The 18,489-nt window shown below is 41.1% G+C and overlaps 1 protein-coding gene across 1 annotated transcript in view; it reads left to right on the top strand.

Annotated features, from left to right (window-relative positions):
* The first annotated feature begins 634 nt into the window (after positions 1-634).
* The window catches only part of ARID4A (AT-rich interaction domain 4A), a 48,319-nt gene continuing 30,464 nt past the window's right edge, over positions 635-18,489 (top strand). Inside the window, exons 1-9 of the mRNA XM_054286756.1 lie at positions 635-710; positions 1,326-1,387; positions 2,571-2,681; positions 5,016-5,081; positions 6,002-6,092; positions 15,353-15,432; positions 15,535-15,629; positions 16,193-16,325; positions 17,692-17,771. Of these exons, the coding sequence (XP_054142731.1) occupies positions 1,382-1,387; positions 2,571-2,681; positions 5,016-5,081; positions 6,002-6,092; positions 15,353-15,432; positions 15,535-15,629; positions 16,193-16,325; positions 17,692-17,771 (662 nt within the window). The 5' untranslated portion in view covers positions 635-710; positions 1,326-1,381. The remainder of the gene's footprint in view (positions 711-1,325; positions 1,388-2,570; positions 2,682-5,015; positions 5,082-6,001; positions 6,093-15,352; positions 15,433-15,534; positions 15,630-16,192; positions 16,326-17,691; positions 17,772-18,489) is intronic.

Here is an 18,489-nt window from a genome sequence, read left to right as displayed (position 1 = left end):
CCGCGCCCTCACGGCGGGCGGTCCCGGCGCCTCCATGGCGGCCGCTCCACTTCCGCCTCCGGCCGGGCCCGCTCCTGCGCCATCGCCGCCGCAAGCGGGGTCGCCACCGAGACCCGGCGAAGGGGTCGTACCGCCGGGAAGAGACGCGGTGCCGCCTCAGCGGAGCTCAAGATAAACCTCCGGGCCGTTCCTTCCGCCGATCCCGCTGGCGCTCCCGCTCCTCCCTCTCCCCGCGGCCTAAAATGGGAAAGAGCCGCGCACAAAATGGCGCCTGCGACGCCGCGGCCGCCGCGCCTGCGTGCCGCTCGCGCCGGCTCCGCCCCCACCGCCGCCGTCCCGCCCCCTCCCCGTCCTTCCCCCTCCCTCCCGCCCGTCCCTCCCCGAGCCAATCGCATCTCGCCGTTCCCCTTCCGGTCCCCGCCGCCGGCCAATCCCGTGCTCCCGGGGCCGCGCCGCCACCCAATGGGGGTGCTGTCCGCGGCGGCCCAATGCGCGCGGGGCGCCGGGGCGGCGGCCAATGGGAGCGGCCCCGCTCCCGCCGCTTGTTTATTGGGGCTCGCGCTGCGGCGCGGGGCGGGTCCGCGCGCGCGGGGGGGGGGGAGGGGGGCGGGAGAGAGGGGGGGCGGAGCGGGGGCCGCGCTCAGCCGGGGCCGCCGCCGTCTGCGGAGGGGCCCGGGCGGCGCGGGGGCTGCGGAACGAGGAGTTCGCAGGTAGGAAGGGACGCGCGAGGAGGAGGAGGAGGAAGGGGAGAAGGAGGAAGAGGCGGCGGTAGCAGCGGCGGAGTTGCGGCTGCCGCGCCGCCGTCCCGGGGGAGGGGACGCGAAGCAGCTCCGGGAGCTGCGCTTTAAACCCCCCCGCCCCCCCTCCCCCGCCCTGTGGGAGCGCACGGGCGCGCGCGCCGCCCCCCTCACGGAGCGGGACCCCCGGGACCGGGACCCCCCAACTCTGTCCCGGTATCCCCGGGATCGGCCCCCGCGCTCCTTGGGCCGGGGGGCTGCGGCGCTGCCCCGGGGGGCGGGAGACACAAGTCCCGGGAGGAGGAGGGGGCCCGGCGGGGCCGCGGAAAGTTGAGAGGGGGCCGGGGCGGGCGGGGGGCGGCGGCCCCTGAGCCCCGCGGAGCAAATGGCGACGTGACACACACCGAGCGCGGGGCCGCCCGGCGGGAAGCGGCGGCCGCGCTCCCTCGGCGCGGCCGGGACGGGCGGCGGCTCCTTCCCTCCGTCCGTCCCTCCCTCCCTCCGCCGAGCCTTGCCCGGGCTCCCCCCGCCGCCCCTCGCGGGGAGCCCCGCGCTCAGCCCTCAGCCTCCCCCGCTCTTGTTTTGCAGTGTTGCCCGTGCGAGGAGAAGTCCCGGAGCTGGAATCGCTCACATAACCCTGAAAGATGAAGGTAGGCGGCTCCGGCGGGAGCGGGGATCGCCGCCCTGCTCGCCCGCCGCTCCGGAGATTTCATTTTTAATCGCTCTCCGTCTGGGCACGGCAGCAGCGGGAGAACGCGGGGTTCGCTGCGTGCCGTGAGTGCTGCTCCTGCTCCCCGGCGAGGTGCAGGTGATTTAAAGCTCTCACCGCCGTGCAGGAGCGCTCGGAACATCCTCATCGCCTCTGAGTTGTTGTTGTCCTTCGGGCTCCCGTCTTTAAACGCTTCCTGTATCAGCAGCTGCTATGGCAAGTTTGCAAAACCACAGCTTTTGTCCCGCCTTTGCTGTTGCCGGTTTGCTCAGTACAAAGGCTCAACAATTGCAGTATAATTTACAAAACTTTTCCTTTTCCCTTCAGAGTTGAATGAAATAATCAAGTTCTAAAAAGAACCCTGTCCATATCCCATTTTATTTTAGATTCTGCACCCATTTCCTGTGTTTTCAATGTGGTTATTTTGTCCTTGTTCATTGGTTGCAATGAGCACGGTAAAGTGAAATGTTGAATATCAAAGTTCAGGTTAAGGAAAACGTGATGAATATTTCTCTTTAAAAAATGCACTGGCAATTAAGTTTTAATAAAGGCATTCCAGGAAAGAAAAATAATTGTTAATAGCTGTTTGAAAGATTGCAACAGATTTCTCTAGAGGTCTCCTTTTAGTCACCAGGAAAGAAATCCTATATATAGAATGTTGTAGACTTAATTGTAAGTGTTGGGATGACACCGATCTCAAACGTTTTCAATAATCTGTGTCATTGGATTGCTTATAGCTGAAAAAATACAGCTGTCTGTTGCCTTTCTGTACAAGTAGTTGAGTTAATAGTTGCTCCTTTACTTTGTTGCCCTTTTTATAAGCAGTCTTCAGTATCAATGTGAATATCCTCAGAAACATTTCTGGGAGAGGCTGGCAATGAATTGACAGGAGGTGTGTGTCAACATCAGTGACAAACCAAAACTTCCTGTAACTTGTTTGTTGTTTTTTTTTTTTTTTTTTTCCCTTTTGAAGAACTCTGTGCTGGCAATCTCTAGGACAGACAATTTATCAATTAAAAAGTCAACAGGTCTAAAAGCCTAGGTGTAAAATGAAATAAATAACGATGCAGCTGTAAGTTTAAGCAAGAGCTGAAGTTTGTTTTTGTGTTTTTGTTCCCCTGCAGGCAGCAGATGAGCCTGCCTACCTGACAGTGGGGACTGATGTCAGTGCCAAGTACCGAGGTGCCTTCTGTGAGGCAAAGATCAAGACAGTGAAGAGGCTTGTGAAAGTCAAGGTGAGTGTCTGAGACTGCTGCTGGTTGTGGTGAAACATTGTGCTGAAAGGAGTTCCTACTCCTGAAGATTAGAAAATGTTCATCACTTCACTGTATGAATTTTAAACACTTAAATATGTGTTTTTTCATATTTTGTTTTTTTCGTTCAGAATGAGTTTTTTGGGGTTTTTTTGCTTAATTTTGTTATTTTTATTTGGGTTTTTTTATTATATTTTTTAGTGGGATGCTGGAACAAAAATGAGCATTCTTGCTTCTTTTTTCCTGACTGCATTTGTCTTCTGTTTTTGAATGCATCAGTTTCCCAGCAATAAGTTTTGATGTCACAAATACAGGATTATGGCTTTACATTAATAATAAGGAATAAGAGCAACCTCTTCAGAAGCAAAAGTTCCATTTCATTCCAGCTGGCACTCTCACTTTTACAATTTGGAACTGAAAAGGCAATGCAAAAATAAGTTAACAGCAAGAGGGATGGCAATAATTTGTTTCTTAGGCCAGATTTTAGCAATGCCTAGGGTAATATTTGAGTTTTGAGCATCTTTATTCAGCTCTAGAGCAGCTTGATTCTAAAGCAGCATGCCCTGGCTGAATTTTTGTGCATGGACAGTATTGGCACATAGTATTCATTCACATTTACAGGGCTTTTGGAAAAACAAACAAAGGCAAAGTTGTCATTTTGATGTTGTAATACTGTTGTAAATGCCACTATGTGAGAATAAGAATTAAACATTGTTAAATGCAAGTTAAAACTGAAAGTAAATACAGAAGTTGTTATTTTTCTTTGTGTTGTTAGTCTTCCTACTTCCTACTTTAGTGCCTGCTGTCCAAGATATGTAAATAAGTCCTTAGTGACCCAAAATCCCCAAGAAATTGAGGTGAAAGCTGCTTTTTGTAACCATACATCCAAGCTTTTGTGTGCTTTAATGCCTACATCAAGTAGAACAATCCTCAGCCTCTTCAGTTACATATATAGATCATATCACTTTATCAGAGTGCTTTTCATCAATAGAAAAAGATGTAATTCAGATCCTGGAGTCTTTTGCTTGTTCTTAATAAGTACTTGGGGGAACTTGTGGTGTTCTTTGAAATGTGTGTTAATGAGAAGCTCTGTAGGAAGCAGTGTGCAGGTCTGACAAGCTTCATTTTGTCTGCATCTTTGGTCTGGTGGAGTATTTAGCCTGTTAATAGGTAGGAGTTGCTTTTTCTCATTAGAATCAGCTGCTTTATTGCTCCATGATAAGGTTTGGAATCACACCAGGCTGCTGGGACTTGGTGGAAATTCCTGTCACTGCCTCTCAGTTCTGTTATAACAATAGGAGTTTTAACAAGCTGAGCCTGATACTGTTATTAAGATGTGTAGGCACACCCTGGCACGCTTGCCAAGAGTGCAAAAAGTCCAAAACATCCCCTGGCCTTTTCCTGAGCAGCAGCACAACCTGTATTCATCCCTCTGCAATTTTATTTTAAATTTTGTATCAGCATTGAGTGCATTTTGAACCTGAATGTGTGTTAATACTGCTGCTGGTTTGGCATGCCACTGGTGGTGTGTTTATAAATACAGCTACAGTGGAGTCTGTGCTTGCAGGAAAATTGGGGGAGCCAGAAAACTGAACATCACTATCAAAGCCAACTTCTGGAGCTTTTGCTTCCTGAAAACAAATAGAAATTTTGGATTTTTGAAAATTAAACTGCATAGGATGATGTTCACTCTGTTTCCTCACTGTTCCCCTCTAGAATGTAGGATTTTTAAAGGCAGAAGCAAAGTTTACTTACACTGTAACTAATCCTTATTTTCATCAGGTGGGTGGTGTTCCACATCTTTGCCATAAAAAGTTGCTCAAGGTGGCAGAAGTGCTGTTATCATGGCCAGTTTGGTGATTTTTTGATACATTCTTAATAAAGAGAAGTTTTTCTTTTGGTTGTAGTTTAGTATTGAAAGTGTTGTCAGTGAAATGCTACAGTTGAATCAGAGAGGGAAAAAAACAACTGCTAATCTTCTCATCTGGAAACCCAGTTCCAGGTTTGCCCTGGATTGTGTCAAATTCTAAACTCACCTAAAATGTATTTTCTTTTTTTCTTTGCTTTGGAATGACTGGTGTTTGATTTGCCCTGTTCTTTAATTGTGATGTTTCAGATTAAAAATTAAATGTGATACTTGGGGCTTTGTGTCAGTAAAATTAGACATGCTAAGTGTTTTCTGTTGAGTAACATTTAAATCTAATTGATAATCTTAATGTGGATAATAAGATTTTTTTTTATATATACACATTTTCTTGTGTTTTTTGTTTATTAAAAAATCAGATGTGTTTTAAAAAGTTGATGAATATTTTTCAGGTGGTGTTGAAGGGGGATAACTCAACTCAGTTAGTGCAAGATGACCAAGTGAAAGGACCTCTAAGAGTATGTATATTGCATGCTTTCTTTTGGTAATCACATAAATGTCCTAAAACTCTTAAATGTTGAAGTTGTTTAGGTGGGTACCTGTTCTTCAGGATGGAAATCAACAGAAGGAGGCTCATCACTTTAGATTAGATGGGTTCTGAGGAATTAGTCTTAATTTTTGTAGCTGTTTATGCTTCTCTGTGTTGTGTACTTGATGCACAGTTTTGCCTGCACAGGAATTTTTGTATCTTCTCATAAAGTACAAAACTTCTTATAAATAATGAAACCTTGAAACTTCTCAGAAGTAACTAACATCTTGAGTGCCAAGCCAGGTACAGCCCATTAGACAAGAGTAAATACAATTACTCAGTGTTTTAGAATAGTTGATGTATTTTCTATAAAAAAGTGTTTGTTTGTATTTTCATTTTATGTAACAGTTGAGTGCTAAAATGCAGAGCTGTGTTATGAACACTGAATGCAAATAGAGCTCTCCAGAGAAGGTCATCTTGTATTTGTCCTTTCTGTGTTGCTCCTGCAGGAGCACCAAGGCTGCTACTGAAATTCTGGTCTAGCTGACACTAGAACTGTGTTTAAAGTATAAGAAATACTACTAATTGAATGATTGTCACTAATGAATTAATGACTTTGGATATTTGTTTTCTATTGGCTTTTTATTTCTTGAGATGATGAAATCATGCTGAATTAGATGTTCTGAGTTTCTCAGTGCTTTGGTGTCTGCTTCTAGTTCAGCCTTCCTGCTGAAGGACCTTTGTTCTTACCTGTAACTAAACAGGATCTTACAATAACTAAACTTTCAAAGCAGCACTTAACTAAATGGAGTCTTTACAAGCAAATCTGCCTTGCTGGGAGGATCAATGTGTTTTTATCAATTTCCTGAGTGTGGGATTCCAGGTAACCTTGAGCTCTCCTTGTTGCAGGTGGGAGCAATGGTTGAGACCAAGATGCCTGATGGATCTTTTCAGGAAGCAGTTATCAGCAAGCTGACAGATGCCAGTTGGTACACTGTGGGTGAGTGGCCACGTTTCATTTATGGGCTGTAATCTTTGAACAATATATTTCTAATTAGAGGTAACAATGTCAGTAATTACATCTTGTTTTGCAAAATCTGAGATAGTTTTTAGAGGGGACTTTTTTTAAACTTGTCTACATCTTGATTCCTTTTCCATTTCAAGCAGGATAATAATTAATTGTTGTTCAGGGAGGCTTTTGCACAGGTAATTGCAGGGCTGAATAGTCAAGTTTTGTTTGATACAATGTACCTGTAATGATACAGGTTGCACTCAGTGAAATTCAGAATCATTTTTGCAGATTTTAAGACATAAATCTTGTAAAATCATTCTTCCAGCTGAAAATCTGTGGCATGAAATAAATGCCTGAAATATGTGAGCCTCCTTGCACTGTGTGCAAGCTTGTACACAAGGAAAACAGGGATAGAAGACAGAATCTATTTCTTTTTAATCTATTTCTTTTTAAGAGAAGAATCACATGCCACACAATAAAAGAGGAGACATTCATTTGTAGTGTGAATAGCTGTTTCCTTTAATATAATTTTTGAATAATGACCTAAAGTAAAATAGAAAACTACTTTTCTCCTCGTGTTGGAGGCTCATGTGGCGTTAAGTGGTTGAAATAGAAAGTTCAGAATGCAGGGTCAGCGAAATGTCAGTGTTGAACAAGAATCCATTGTAAAACAAGTTTCCTTATTTTCAATAATTCTGATCTCCAGGTTTTCCTGAAACAGCTTTAAGAAGAGAATGACAAAACTCAGGGACATTCAAGTATTAGTTCAGAAGCAAATATAAAAGGACAGTGTTTGAACAGAGGGCTTTGCAAGCACCCACCCTTTCTTTGCACAACTTTTTACAGCACTGGAGCCTTCTATTCCCTAATAGTTGCCTAGAAGGAGCATGTTCCTGTTAATTGTCCTGTACATGCTGCTCTTGGGCATTGCTGTGGAGATTAGGACTTGTAAATTTAAACTCTGTGTTTCTCATTAGCTGCCTTGGGTACCAAATCTATTCAGCTTTACTTCATATTCTTCCATCCTCTCTTGAGGAGTCCTCTGTCCCATGAACTCTTAATCATTTTGGTTCATTAACCCCTTTTTAAGATTTAAATAAGCTGTTTTCAGTAATTCAGCATTTCCTTTGCAGTAGGTGAGGTTCTGTTGTCTTTGGTGGGATCAGGATAAAGCTCTGCAGATAATTTGGAAGGATTTATTGCTTTATGATTATTATTGTTAGTGAGTGCTTTAACTCTAAGCTGGTTGACAAAGCTCACTGTCCTTTGCCTTTTTCTTCAGGATTATAACATTGCTGTAAAATTGTAGTGGATGTCAGGTCAGGGAGGGAGGGCAGGATTATTCTGGAGTGCAGAAGATTTAAAATCTGCTTAATTTAGTGCTGTGATGTGACATACCCAAGGTACAACACTGGACCTTTAACTTCTCTGTACAGATTTTCAGAGGTTCACCATTCTGTTACAGAAGTGATAAGAAACAGTCTTGCACAATTTCATGGTTTATGAGTTAACATTTTAATTGTAGAACTCCCAGCTGATTTCAATTTTCAAGTAGCACTTTCAGTTAATTCTGTTTGAATTTGGGCCAGAAGACATTTGTCTTCTTACATTTGACATGTGAACTTTAAATCCCTTCTTTGGGGCATGAGTTTTGTCACTGTTTTCTTTTTTTTTTCCTTTTTTGCTTTCTTTTTTTTTCCCCTTTTCTATTGTGGAGTGCATTTCTGCCAAAAAATCTTTACTTGATGAGCAGGAAATGTGAACAGTGAATAAAGGCTCTGCCCTGTATTAATGGATTGTTGTTTATATTTAACAACTTGTTGAACTCTCCCCAATTATGTAAGAGAGAAATCATGCATGCCATGATTTTTACTTCACACATTTATTTAAGTGCTGTTCCTCAGAAATTTGAACCAACGGATTAATTAACTTCTGTAATTTCTTTCCCCAGATAATATTTTAGACAGACAGAATGGAGAAAATAAAATACATTTTCCATATGCAAATATGTTATGGCTGCTAGGATTTTGTAAAAGTTTAGAGCTCAGGGGAGATTGAAGTAATTTTATGGTAAATGAACATGCAGAGCTGTTACATGGTGCTTTAACTGTGAGAATACAATTGTAATTGTTGGGTTTAGATCTTAGGACCATTTTTGTTAGTTCTGTGTGCAGAGTTGCTGCTGGAGTTGGAAGCACAGGTAACACTGACCAGAGTAAGCAGATCAGTAATTCTGCATTGTGGTTAAATGCAGTTAAAACTGGGAAAGTGTTCCAGGAATATTGACACGTGAAAAATAAGCTTTATCTTCAGCCTGCTGCTTCCATTGTGCCTGCAGAAAGTTTTGGATAGACACGAGGTGGATATTTATGGTGCTAAAGCAAACAGTTGAGTTGGTTGCTGGTGGCTGTGCTGCTCCACAGCCTCCCTGACTGATGCGGAGCTGAGAGGGAAGTGGATTAACCAGACTCCAGGTTTACAGGGTGCCTCCCTGAACATTTTGAGATGGAAAGCACAAGGGAAAGCTTGTATTTCAGTAGTTTGTGCATTTCCCTTACTATTTATTCTCTGTTATCTAACATCTCTTTCTCAGTGATGTGAAAGCAAACTGATCTCTGGCTAGTGAAACCAGGAATACACACAGGCAAACATTTTCAGAGTATTCAGTACAGATGTGTAAAAAATGCCAAAACAAACTGCCTGCATGTCTAGTGAGAAGTGATGATGTTCACTTTTGCATATCAGTTTCTCTGTTTCATGTAGGGATGTAAAGGAGAAAAGCCACCTGAAACAACTTTGCTTTGGTCAATAAATGGAGCCAGTGGCAGTGCTGAGCTTGCTATAATGGGCTGCTTTGCCACCCCTGTAATGCAGGAGCCACAGTGATGCTCAGTTTGTGTATTTCAACATTGTCTCCTGGCTATTAATGGTGCTCATGTACCCAGAATAAACAAGGCTTTCTTTTTATTGTAGCTTCGACAGAATCACTTTTTGACCTCTTTTTATATGACAATGATGTTAATCTAGCCATGTAGTCCTGTTGGACAGTTCAGCTGTGATTTGGAAATACTTCTGAAATTACCTTTGAAATTCAGCTTTTCAGTATAAGCAGGTAGAGAGGCAAAAGCTGCTTGGAGTGGAAGTTTAAAAGTGTCTGGGAAATGTCACTGCACAAGGCACTCCTCAAATCCAAAGTGATGTGACACTAATAGGGGTTTAAGTTCTTTGGTTAACAAATGGCTCAGTTGGACCTGGTGATTTTACTAAGTGATTCAATGATTTGATGATGTTTTTCTTTAGAATGCAGTTATCTAAACTGAACTTCTTTAATTTACAAATTACAAAGTGCTGCATTGATGCTTTTGAAGTGCTGAATATATTGTTAGGTGATAATTGCATAGAACTAGAATGGTCTGTCAGATCTGCTTTAGCTGAACAAGGTTTGAATTACAGTTTACTGAGTGTACCTGATTCTCTGTTAACTTGTAAAATGCTTCAGGTGAATACTGAAATAATGTCTGAAATGACTGACAAAGAAACCACAACCTGGACCACACCTTACAAAGTGCATTGTTGTATTTTCCTTCTCTCACACTCTGCCTGGAGTCTTACAAGCATTACCAGAATTTCAGAAAACAAATCCTTATGTAGATGTTCTTTGAGGAAACACTTTTGTATTACTTCTGCACAGACCTAGAAGTGATGTAATACATATATATGAGTAAGAAACAGGATTTCATTTGAGCAAGCATCCAGGAGTTGCTGTTGGAGTGGCCTGGTTTGCCCCATGTCATCTCTCCTTTGAAAAAGCTCAGGTCAGTGATCTGGGTGTGCTTAGGTCTCTTTGTATTATGTAACATAATTTCCACAACTTTAAACAAGTTTAAACCAAAACAGATCAAATACATTTTGCTAGGTAGACTAATGGAAATGTGTTTCTGAAGAAAGAAATAAAAAACATTTATGAACTTCCAATAATGTTTCCTGTGAAATGAGTGGGAAATAGGAGAGGGAAACAGTGAGAAGTCTTGGCAGTTTTTTGCTGTCAGATTTTAGGATTTTATGTACTGCTTAGAGTGAAAGGAATGTGATCCCTTACTTTTTGAGACTTTTGCCTTTCAGACACTCCTGAGGCACCTCAGTGAGCCCACAGCTCTGCTGGTGGCAGTTTCCAGGAAATGCTGAGTTAAGTGTCTGTGAGCAGAGTTGGAGACCTGGGTGCTTGTTCTGGGTATGAAGTGGAGTCTGAGCCACCAAGTGCATCACTTCACAGTACTGTGGTGGTGAGGTCATGGAAATTAAAGATAATGAAGATTTGGTTTTAGTCACCTTGCATGTTCCATGGATTTTGAGAATCCCAGTTCATAATGCTGGGGATATTTATCAGCAAATGAGCCAACACTGATGTCCCAGGACTTTAGGGGCAGGGTTGCTAACAGGAGCTATTTATAGTCACATTCTCCTATTTTTAAAGAAGTTTTCTTCTGATGCTTTGTGGAGATATTTATGCTAAGAAGAATAAGCTTGGTCCTGGGTGTACTACAGCTGTAAGCTGTTACTCCAGGGGTGCTGGGAGCTCTCAGTGCCCCCACAGCTGGGTCCATCCATGGCACAGAGCTGTTGGTTTGTCCTGTCCTGCGCTTGTGCCAGGCCCTGGCCGTGGCTGCAGGGCTGGTCTGACCAGTTCCCAGCATCCTGCTGAGGTCCACGTGGCACCAGCATCATCTCTGGTGTGCATGTGTCACCAGGAATCCAGAACCACAGGTGGTTGCCTCCACTGGGCTGGTGTTCTCCACCACCATGACCCACCACAAATTATTCTTTTTCTCTTTAAAATTGTGTGGATTTTGAGGAAACCCTGTATTGTCCAGAGCCCTTCCACGGGATGTGTTTTCAGGTGCACCTGTGGCTCATGAAAATGCTGCAGTAACTCTGTTGGTTGCTCTCTGGAGAATCTAGAAAAAAGGGGCAGCACTTCGTGTTGTGTTTACTCATGTTCAGGGAACAGGTGTGTAGAGAAGCAAGATTTTGTAGTGAAAAAATTAGTATTTTAACAGTAGAACCTTGTTACAAATCAGCTGGATCTAAGCTTTGCTTTTGAAATCACCTTTGTTACTACGTGAACTGAGTGTTAAAAATACCTTAAAATTGTGTACAAACAATACTCTAGGGAAAGGAAGGAGGTAGATTTTTTCTCTAATCTCTTTATGTGTAACAATAGTAAGATCAACATTTCAGAAAAAGCAGTTCAGGCAGCAGGCTTTTGTTTGTGAGGTGATGGTTTTCTATGAGTAGCCTCAAAGGTCACTCAAACTTCCCTGTCTTCTGGGATATCTCAAATATCTAAGAGGAACTTGGGCTCACTTAAAAGAATTTAAAAATATGAAATGTGAGTTGTGTGGTGTCTTAGTAACACAGTACAATGCAGTACTTGCTCTTAAATCCTTTTACAGTGATGAATTAGTAGTACAGCCCTTGTCTAAAAGGACATTTAACAGGCCCTGCACAGCTCCTGGTACTTTCTGTATTTTTCCACAGCTGAACCCCAAATATCTGCAAAATCTGCACACTTAGTCAAGACATTCCTAGACAGCATCTCTTGTAGTTCATAAATTGCTGCTTTGCCAGGCAGCCAGTGAGAATAATTCAGTGTGCACAGTGACACTGAGCAGCTTTAATTTGTGGTATGTACTTTCATTTCATTGTCTTGGTGACTTAAAAGTTTCTCAATGGGTTGGGAAATGAGACCAAATTGTTTCCTTGCAGTGTAGAATCTAATCTCTCTTGGCTTGGGCAGCAGCACTAACACAACTTGTTGGATTTGAAGATGCAGCCTTGAGGGTTGTTTTCCCTTGTATGTGGGACAGAACTGTCACAGACACTGCCTTGTCCTGGTGACACTGGTGGCTCTGTGGAAGTCATCTCATAACTACCATGAGGGTGTTCTCTCTGGAGTTCTGCTCTCTTCTCTTTTTTCTGTCTTGTTTTTTTTTTTTTTTTTTTTTTTCCCTTAAATCTATTTATAATGTAGCTATATATATACTTCTAACCAAGATGTAGTCAAACTGTTCTGTAGTATTTTGTGACAAGCTTCTTCACAGTTCCTAAAAATGATTTTGATTAGTTGACTGGTTAATATTATGTATTTAAATACATGAAAACTTGAGACAGGAGCAAAAAAACTTGAGACAACCCTATTGTAAAGACAGAGTCAGTGGATCTTTGCTGATGGTGTGTATAAGTCTGTTATAGACAGGAAATGGAAGACAGCAGCTCATCAATAGTGAGTTTAAAGTTGCATTTTGAGGCACTGAACTTGCAGTAAATTTTTTTGTTTTAATTCTTGCAAAGTGTTGTATTGATCACCAGTGGGAAGTTTGTTTTTATTTTTCTGTCCTAGATGAGGGTTGTGTAGATTTCCACAAACAGAAAAAACCCAATTCTGTTTCTTTCCTGTTATCGCAGACAAGGTCGAGATGCAGCAAAACTCAGAAATTTTCCATTTTATTGTCACTGTTTCAATATGCTCTGTATGGAACATATTGGACTCAGCTCTTGGGACTAGACCAAGCATTATGGCAGAGACTGTTCCTCCAGGTTGTGCTGCTTACTCATCTCTTTCCCCCTTCTGTCAGTGTTCCTCATTAAGGAGCGTGTTTGGAGGAAAGGGCTCTGCCCGGCAGAAATGTCACTTTCCTCCCTTCCTTCCCAGGATGCTCCCTTGGCTGTTCAGCAGTTCCTGGCTAGTTTGTATCCTTCCCTTCCCTTCCCAGAACTCTGCTCCTGCTCCCTGTTTCCCCTGCCCACTGGGAGATGAGGCAATGGGAGGACCTCAAGGGCTTCTGCTTTTTCACCCCTGTTTTTTGGAAAGACAGGACAGTAATTTCCTCTTTAGAGATGAGAATGGTGACACTGTGAACACATCCTTTGGTGACTTCACTCTGTCTGTGTGGATGGGGAGATGTCTCCTTGTCTTCTGTTCCTGTTTCCTGCCCTCTCCCTGCCCAGTGAATCTTCCTTATAAAACACAACCTTTAGGATTTTTGCTTTTGAAGAATTTGGAGTTGGAGCAATAACCTGTTAAAAGAATTAAGTAATTGATACAAGTTATTCAACATTAATTTAAAAGTTTTTAGTTTGTTGGTTGTAGGCATTTTAGCTAGAGTCAAACAACTTTGCTTCTGGATGAGATTAAAAGGAGGAATGAATTTGCAGCTTAGAGTGTATTAAGTTCTTCTGACACGACTGTTATCACAGCTTCAAAATATCTCATAGCCAAAAACTGTGCCATCTGCCTTACTGCTTGTATTTACAGAATCCTTCATGTTTGATACTGTGCCTTGGACAGACATTCCCTAAATCCTCTGGGGCTGGCATTAAAGAGTCACTCACAGGGTGACATGGATATGAGCAGTACTTTGGTGTAGCAGATTTTTCTGAAGAGTGAGATGGAAACCACAAGGCCTATTTAGTTGAAGAAATGCTTGTATTTTTAAAGGTGCTGAGTTTATCAGGGTGAGTTTCTGGTTGCCCTTTCAGTCAGGCACAGTCAAGTGTTTTCCCTAGAGGAGAAGCAAGTTTGAAGTAGCTACAATTATGAAATACTTCAAGCATCATGATTAATTGGAGAGACTCCTTACTTGGCTCCACCTTAGTAACTCAAATAATTGATATTTTTGTATGACAAATGGTGCTATCCTTTCTCTCTTGAAATTTATTAAAGTGATCACTTATGTAGATAAGGAAATCTTTGTTTATGCTGTTCTTTTACACTTTGTTTTTCTGCAAGGATGTTTTGCTCTAAGTTCTGCAGCCATGCTGGCACTTGCAGGTGCTTTGTACATGTCCACAGCATAAATTGTTACTCTTGATTGTCATAATTTCCTTTGTGTCTTAATTTAAGTGTATTTTACTGAGGGTATTTTACTTAACCTTCAGTGTTTATAACATTTAATCTTTTAAGGAGGAAAAACTGAATATGTCATCTGCTTTATGAACAGTTTATTTGCTTTATCCCTCTACTGGACTAGCTTTAAATAAAGAGGTAGAGCTTCCAATTTTGGAGTTAATAAATAAAAAGAAGCAGTTTTGTTTTATTGTCAAGTATTAGGTTCTATTTGCTTTATTCAATCAAGTTACTTGTTGCCAGTCACCAGCCATTTGTCCCCTAAAATGATTATTCTTGAAAATTTAGTAGTTTGATATTTTTGGAGGGGGAAAAGTGAATTGGTTTGTGTGTAGAAGTGTTCTGAGCCATTAAGATAATTCAGTGTGGAGCATATGGAGCATACCACAGCAGTATTTACTCTGAAGATGGAGGAACCTTAAAGCTTATCTTATCCAGCTTAATTAATTTTATAAGTATGCCAAAATTACCATACTGCTATGCACAGCACTTGAAACCTTCTTTCACTAGTACACAAAGCCTGTTTCAAGTAGTTTAAATATAGAGAATTGTTCTGTTCTGCACTTTGACCCCATACAAATAAACTGGGACCTTGCTGGGATTCCAGCCTGCAGCCACCTGGGCTCTGCTCTTTGCAGTCAGGGGGAATTGGGAACTTTGCTTTTCTTCTCTTCAGGGAAATTTTCCTGAAGAGGTTTTATCTAAAATGAAGAGTTAATCTTTCTCAGCAAAGCTTGCAGTTGCCTCATGGTGTTCTGTCCTTCTTCTGCTATGTATTCACACAACAGGATGTGTCCTAAATATTCCTTATCAAGTGTCAGACCTGGAATTGCAGCTTTCCAGTATCTTGATCTGTTTGTAAGATGGCATTGATAGTGTAGCAGAAACTTGTTTTTCTTTCCATTGATCTTTCTATGGGATTGCTCATAGCAAGAGGAGAAGTAAAAAGTACCATATCTATTAAATGATGATAAGTAAGGAAGAAATGTATAGGGTGGAAAAAAATCCACAAAACCAAACAAACCCCAGAGATTGCTAGATGATAGTAACTGGGGTGCAGCCAGGCCTGTGGTTTGAAATGTGCAGTTGTATTGATAAGGGGAATGTCTGAATTACACTGAGACTTGCATCCAAAGCCTTGCTTGGTCCTGGCTTGAATCTCTGTGAAAATCTATTCCAAGACTGAATCCTGAATACTGACTTTCCTTTTGCTTGTGGACTAAAGAAGTAAATTAGGCTTGAAAGTGATGTTTTAGAGGATGTTCTTGATTGTGGGATAAGCAGTAGATTGGGATTGAGATCTGATCAGCTTGTGCTGATGGTTTTCTTGGCTCCCCCCTAGTTTTTGATGACGGTGATGAAAGGACCTTGAGACGAACTTCATTATGCTTGAAGGGAGAAAGGCACTTTGCAGAAAGTGAGGTAAGGCAGTGGTGGGCATGGAATTAAAAAGAAACAGTTAATTCATATTTTTTTTAAAACAAGATATTGCAAACCATTGTTGTTTCCCCCTTTTCTGTGCAGACACTTGATCAACTGCCACTAACCAATCCAGAGCACTTTGGAACTCCAGTTATTGGGAAGAAATCGAATAGAGGGAGAAGATCTTCTCTTCCTGTGTGAGTTTTGGGAGTGTTCTGCTTTTCCTTTAGTGTTCTTTGCTAAAACTGAAGCAGTCCCATTGGGTGAATGCTCTGTCCTGTGAATTTTGTGCACAGCTGATAGACATGATCATATGCTGGCAATACTGTGAAATTGAAGGGTTTTTTTCTGTAGTATCCTTAAGAACATTTCTGCTTCTTTCATCTAATAGGAAATGTAGGATTTTTTAAGCTTCTTGATATTGAACACAGTAAAAAAAAAAGGTACTTTTTAATTTTTGGGGTGGAGAGCATTTTTCTCTGTTTCATGTCTGTGCACAATCATAACCTGAGTCATGTCTCCATTTCTAACCTGATGCTGTTGTAAAATACTGCCACTTAGAAAGAAATCCTATAAAATTCCTCTTGCTGAATAAGTGCACTTAATATTTAACTGTATTTCAAGCAATTCCAGCTCTTAAAATCATAACTTGTTTTTGAAGCTATGCGAAATAGGAAGAAAAATCTTTTTGTAAGCTCTTTTGGTTTTCAAGTAGTAACTTCAGACAAACTTTAAAATATTATACATTTTGATAATTCAGTACTGAAGATGAAAAGGAAGAAGAAAGTAGTGAAGAAGAGGATGAAGATAAGAGGCGCCTCAATGATGAATTGCTTGGCAAGGTTGTGAGTGTGACTTGTAATTCAGAGAAGGCAGACTGGTACCCAGCTTTGGTGAGTTCCTTCTGCAGCAAAGCTGTGAATGCAGTCAGGCTAAGCTCTACTCCCATGTTGGCTAAAAATACAAGTGGTTTGCAGCATCTCTGAAGAGTAGGAAAGCAGAGATGAACATTTATGTGTGAGTTAGTTTCGTGGCATTCAAGTGTTTTAGAACTGCATACGAAATGATCAGTGTGTAATGATACTTTTCTTCTAAAAATAAAATATGTTAGGACTTGCACTCCCAGGCAATTTAAGAGGATCTAGATTTGTGAATTTTAATTGTAGTGGGATTTGAATTTTTTTAATGTAATTGTCTTTTTGCCTAGACTTTCAGTTTTATGAAATACTGATTTCTTTGATGCTTGCATTTCACTGGTCAGTTACTCCAAGAGCAGATGTTGGTGCTTATTTTTATTTGACTATCAATAAATGATAGAGCTGTTCATTGCCACTGCTGATAATAAATATACATTAAATAAATCCAAGTTCAAGTAGACCTGTATTGTAAAGGCAGAGACTTTGCATCTTATTGATACACACAAAAAGTTTACATGTGCATATTAAAAGCTGCTTTCTGTAGAAAACTTTTTGCTGTTTTCAGAAATGATGTAATGTAGAGTAAACAGCTGACACTGCCTTATCCACCTGTACCTCAATTTAAAAAGTGGTATTTTACATGATCTGGCTGTAGCTCCTTTTAGTAATGACAGATTTTTATTTAACATGGTTCTGAACTGGTGGGTTAAGTACTTGGAGGTCATATATTTGCATTTAACATTTTCTGCTTTTATATGTTCTAGAGCAAAATAAACTTGTTCTGTTTGTGGTAATACAAATACTGCAAATGTATTTTTATCACTTGCTTTAGACCTAGAGATGATACTGCTGTGGAAGGATGTGGTGGATTCACAGTGGTTTATATTATCCACACCTCAATAAACAAAACAAACCAAAAAACCAACTTCAGTCTCAGTTTAAATGCCAAAAATCAGAAGCTAGTATTAAATAAGTGAGTTTGTGACTTTTTAAATAGATGCTTTAAAAAAATTTTGTGTGAACAAGAACTAAAAAAGCAGAGTGAATGAACAGGATCCTGTGATGTGACCTCAGCAGATTAGTTTCCAAATGAAATTTTAGACTTTTTTGGCTTGTACAGAACAAGTCAATAGCTTGGGGTAAATTGCTTCTTGAAATGTGTTGTTGTTGGCCTTAGTAGTATAAATGGAAGTAGGTTTGTTTATCCAATACTGGAAATATAATAGAAGAAACAGCAAACAGCACTTTATATTTCTTTCCTTTCAAGATCAGGTGTGTGTTTGTTTGTTTTTGGTGTGTAGTTTGTTTTTTTAACAAAGGAATGTTTTATTTGGCTCCTCAGGTGGTGTCACCGAGCTGCAATGACGATGTCACCGTGAAGAAGGACCAGTGTTTGGTTCGATCCTTTGCAGATTCCAAATTGTAAGTGGCAGCTCACTTTGGTGAGATACCTGTGGGGGGAACTGGGAAACTCAGCACATATTGCTCCTGGAAATGTTGTTTCTTCCAAAAGGAGAGGGTGCAGTTTCTGTAATGCTGGATGGACACATTTGGCATTCACAATCTATTTCCAGCTGACTCCCTCTGTGCTTCCTCACCCTTCTTTCCATTGTGTGTAACAACAAGAATTCACTGAATCAAGAAAGTTTCTGGTGCATCTTCATGTAAAAATATCAACAGCTTAAAGTGTAAACACCTGGATGTTTTTACTTTTTTTTTTTCATAATTTTTATCCTTAAAAGTTAATTTTGATTTTCATTTTTTCCCTTACTGCTTTAAATTAACTTCTTTATGGGTGTCAGTTGTAGTAGTTTGGGTATCTGTTTCATTACCTCCAGTGCCCAGATGTCCATAGCTGTTTAGATGCTTCATAAGGGTTTAATCTACTTTTTTAAAATAGGAAAGAGAATTTTAAAAGAATTGCTAATCAAAATGTTTACAGAATCTGAATCGCATTCCTTCAAAAAGAAAGAAAAGTCCTGTTAGTCCATCCTCCACTCCAAAGGGAAGAGGGAGGAGAGAGGGACAGAGATGTGTTTTACATAATGAATCATGTATTCATAAAAGCATGAAGGCTGCTTTGGGGTTTTTTAAAGGCTGCTCCCCTTTATTTCTCTTCATTGTTATTGCATTGCATCTG

This window comes from Melozone crissalis, unplaced genomic scaffold (genome assembly GCF_028551555.1).
Source record: "Melozone crissalis strain CALT ecotype California unplaced genomic scaffold, PUWL_Pcris_2 ptg000056l_1, whole genome shotgun sequence".
Lineage (NCBI taxonomy): Eukaryota > Metazoa > Chordata > Aves > Passeriformes > Passerellidae > Melozone > Melozone crissalis.
This window is presented reverse-complemented; position numbering and strand designations above follow the sequence as displayed.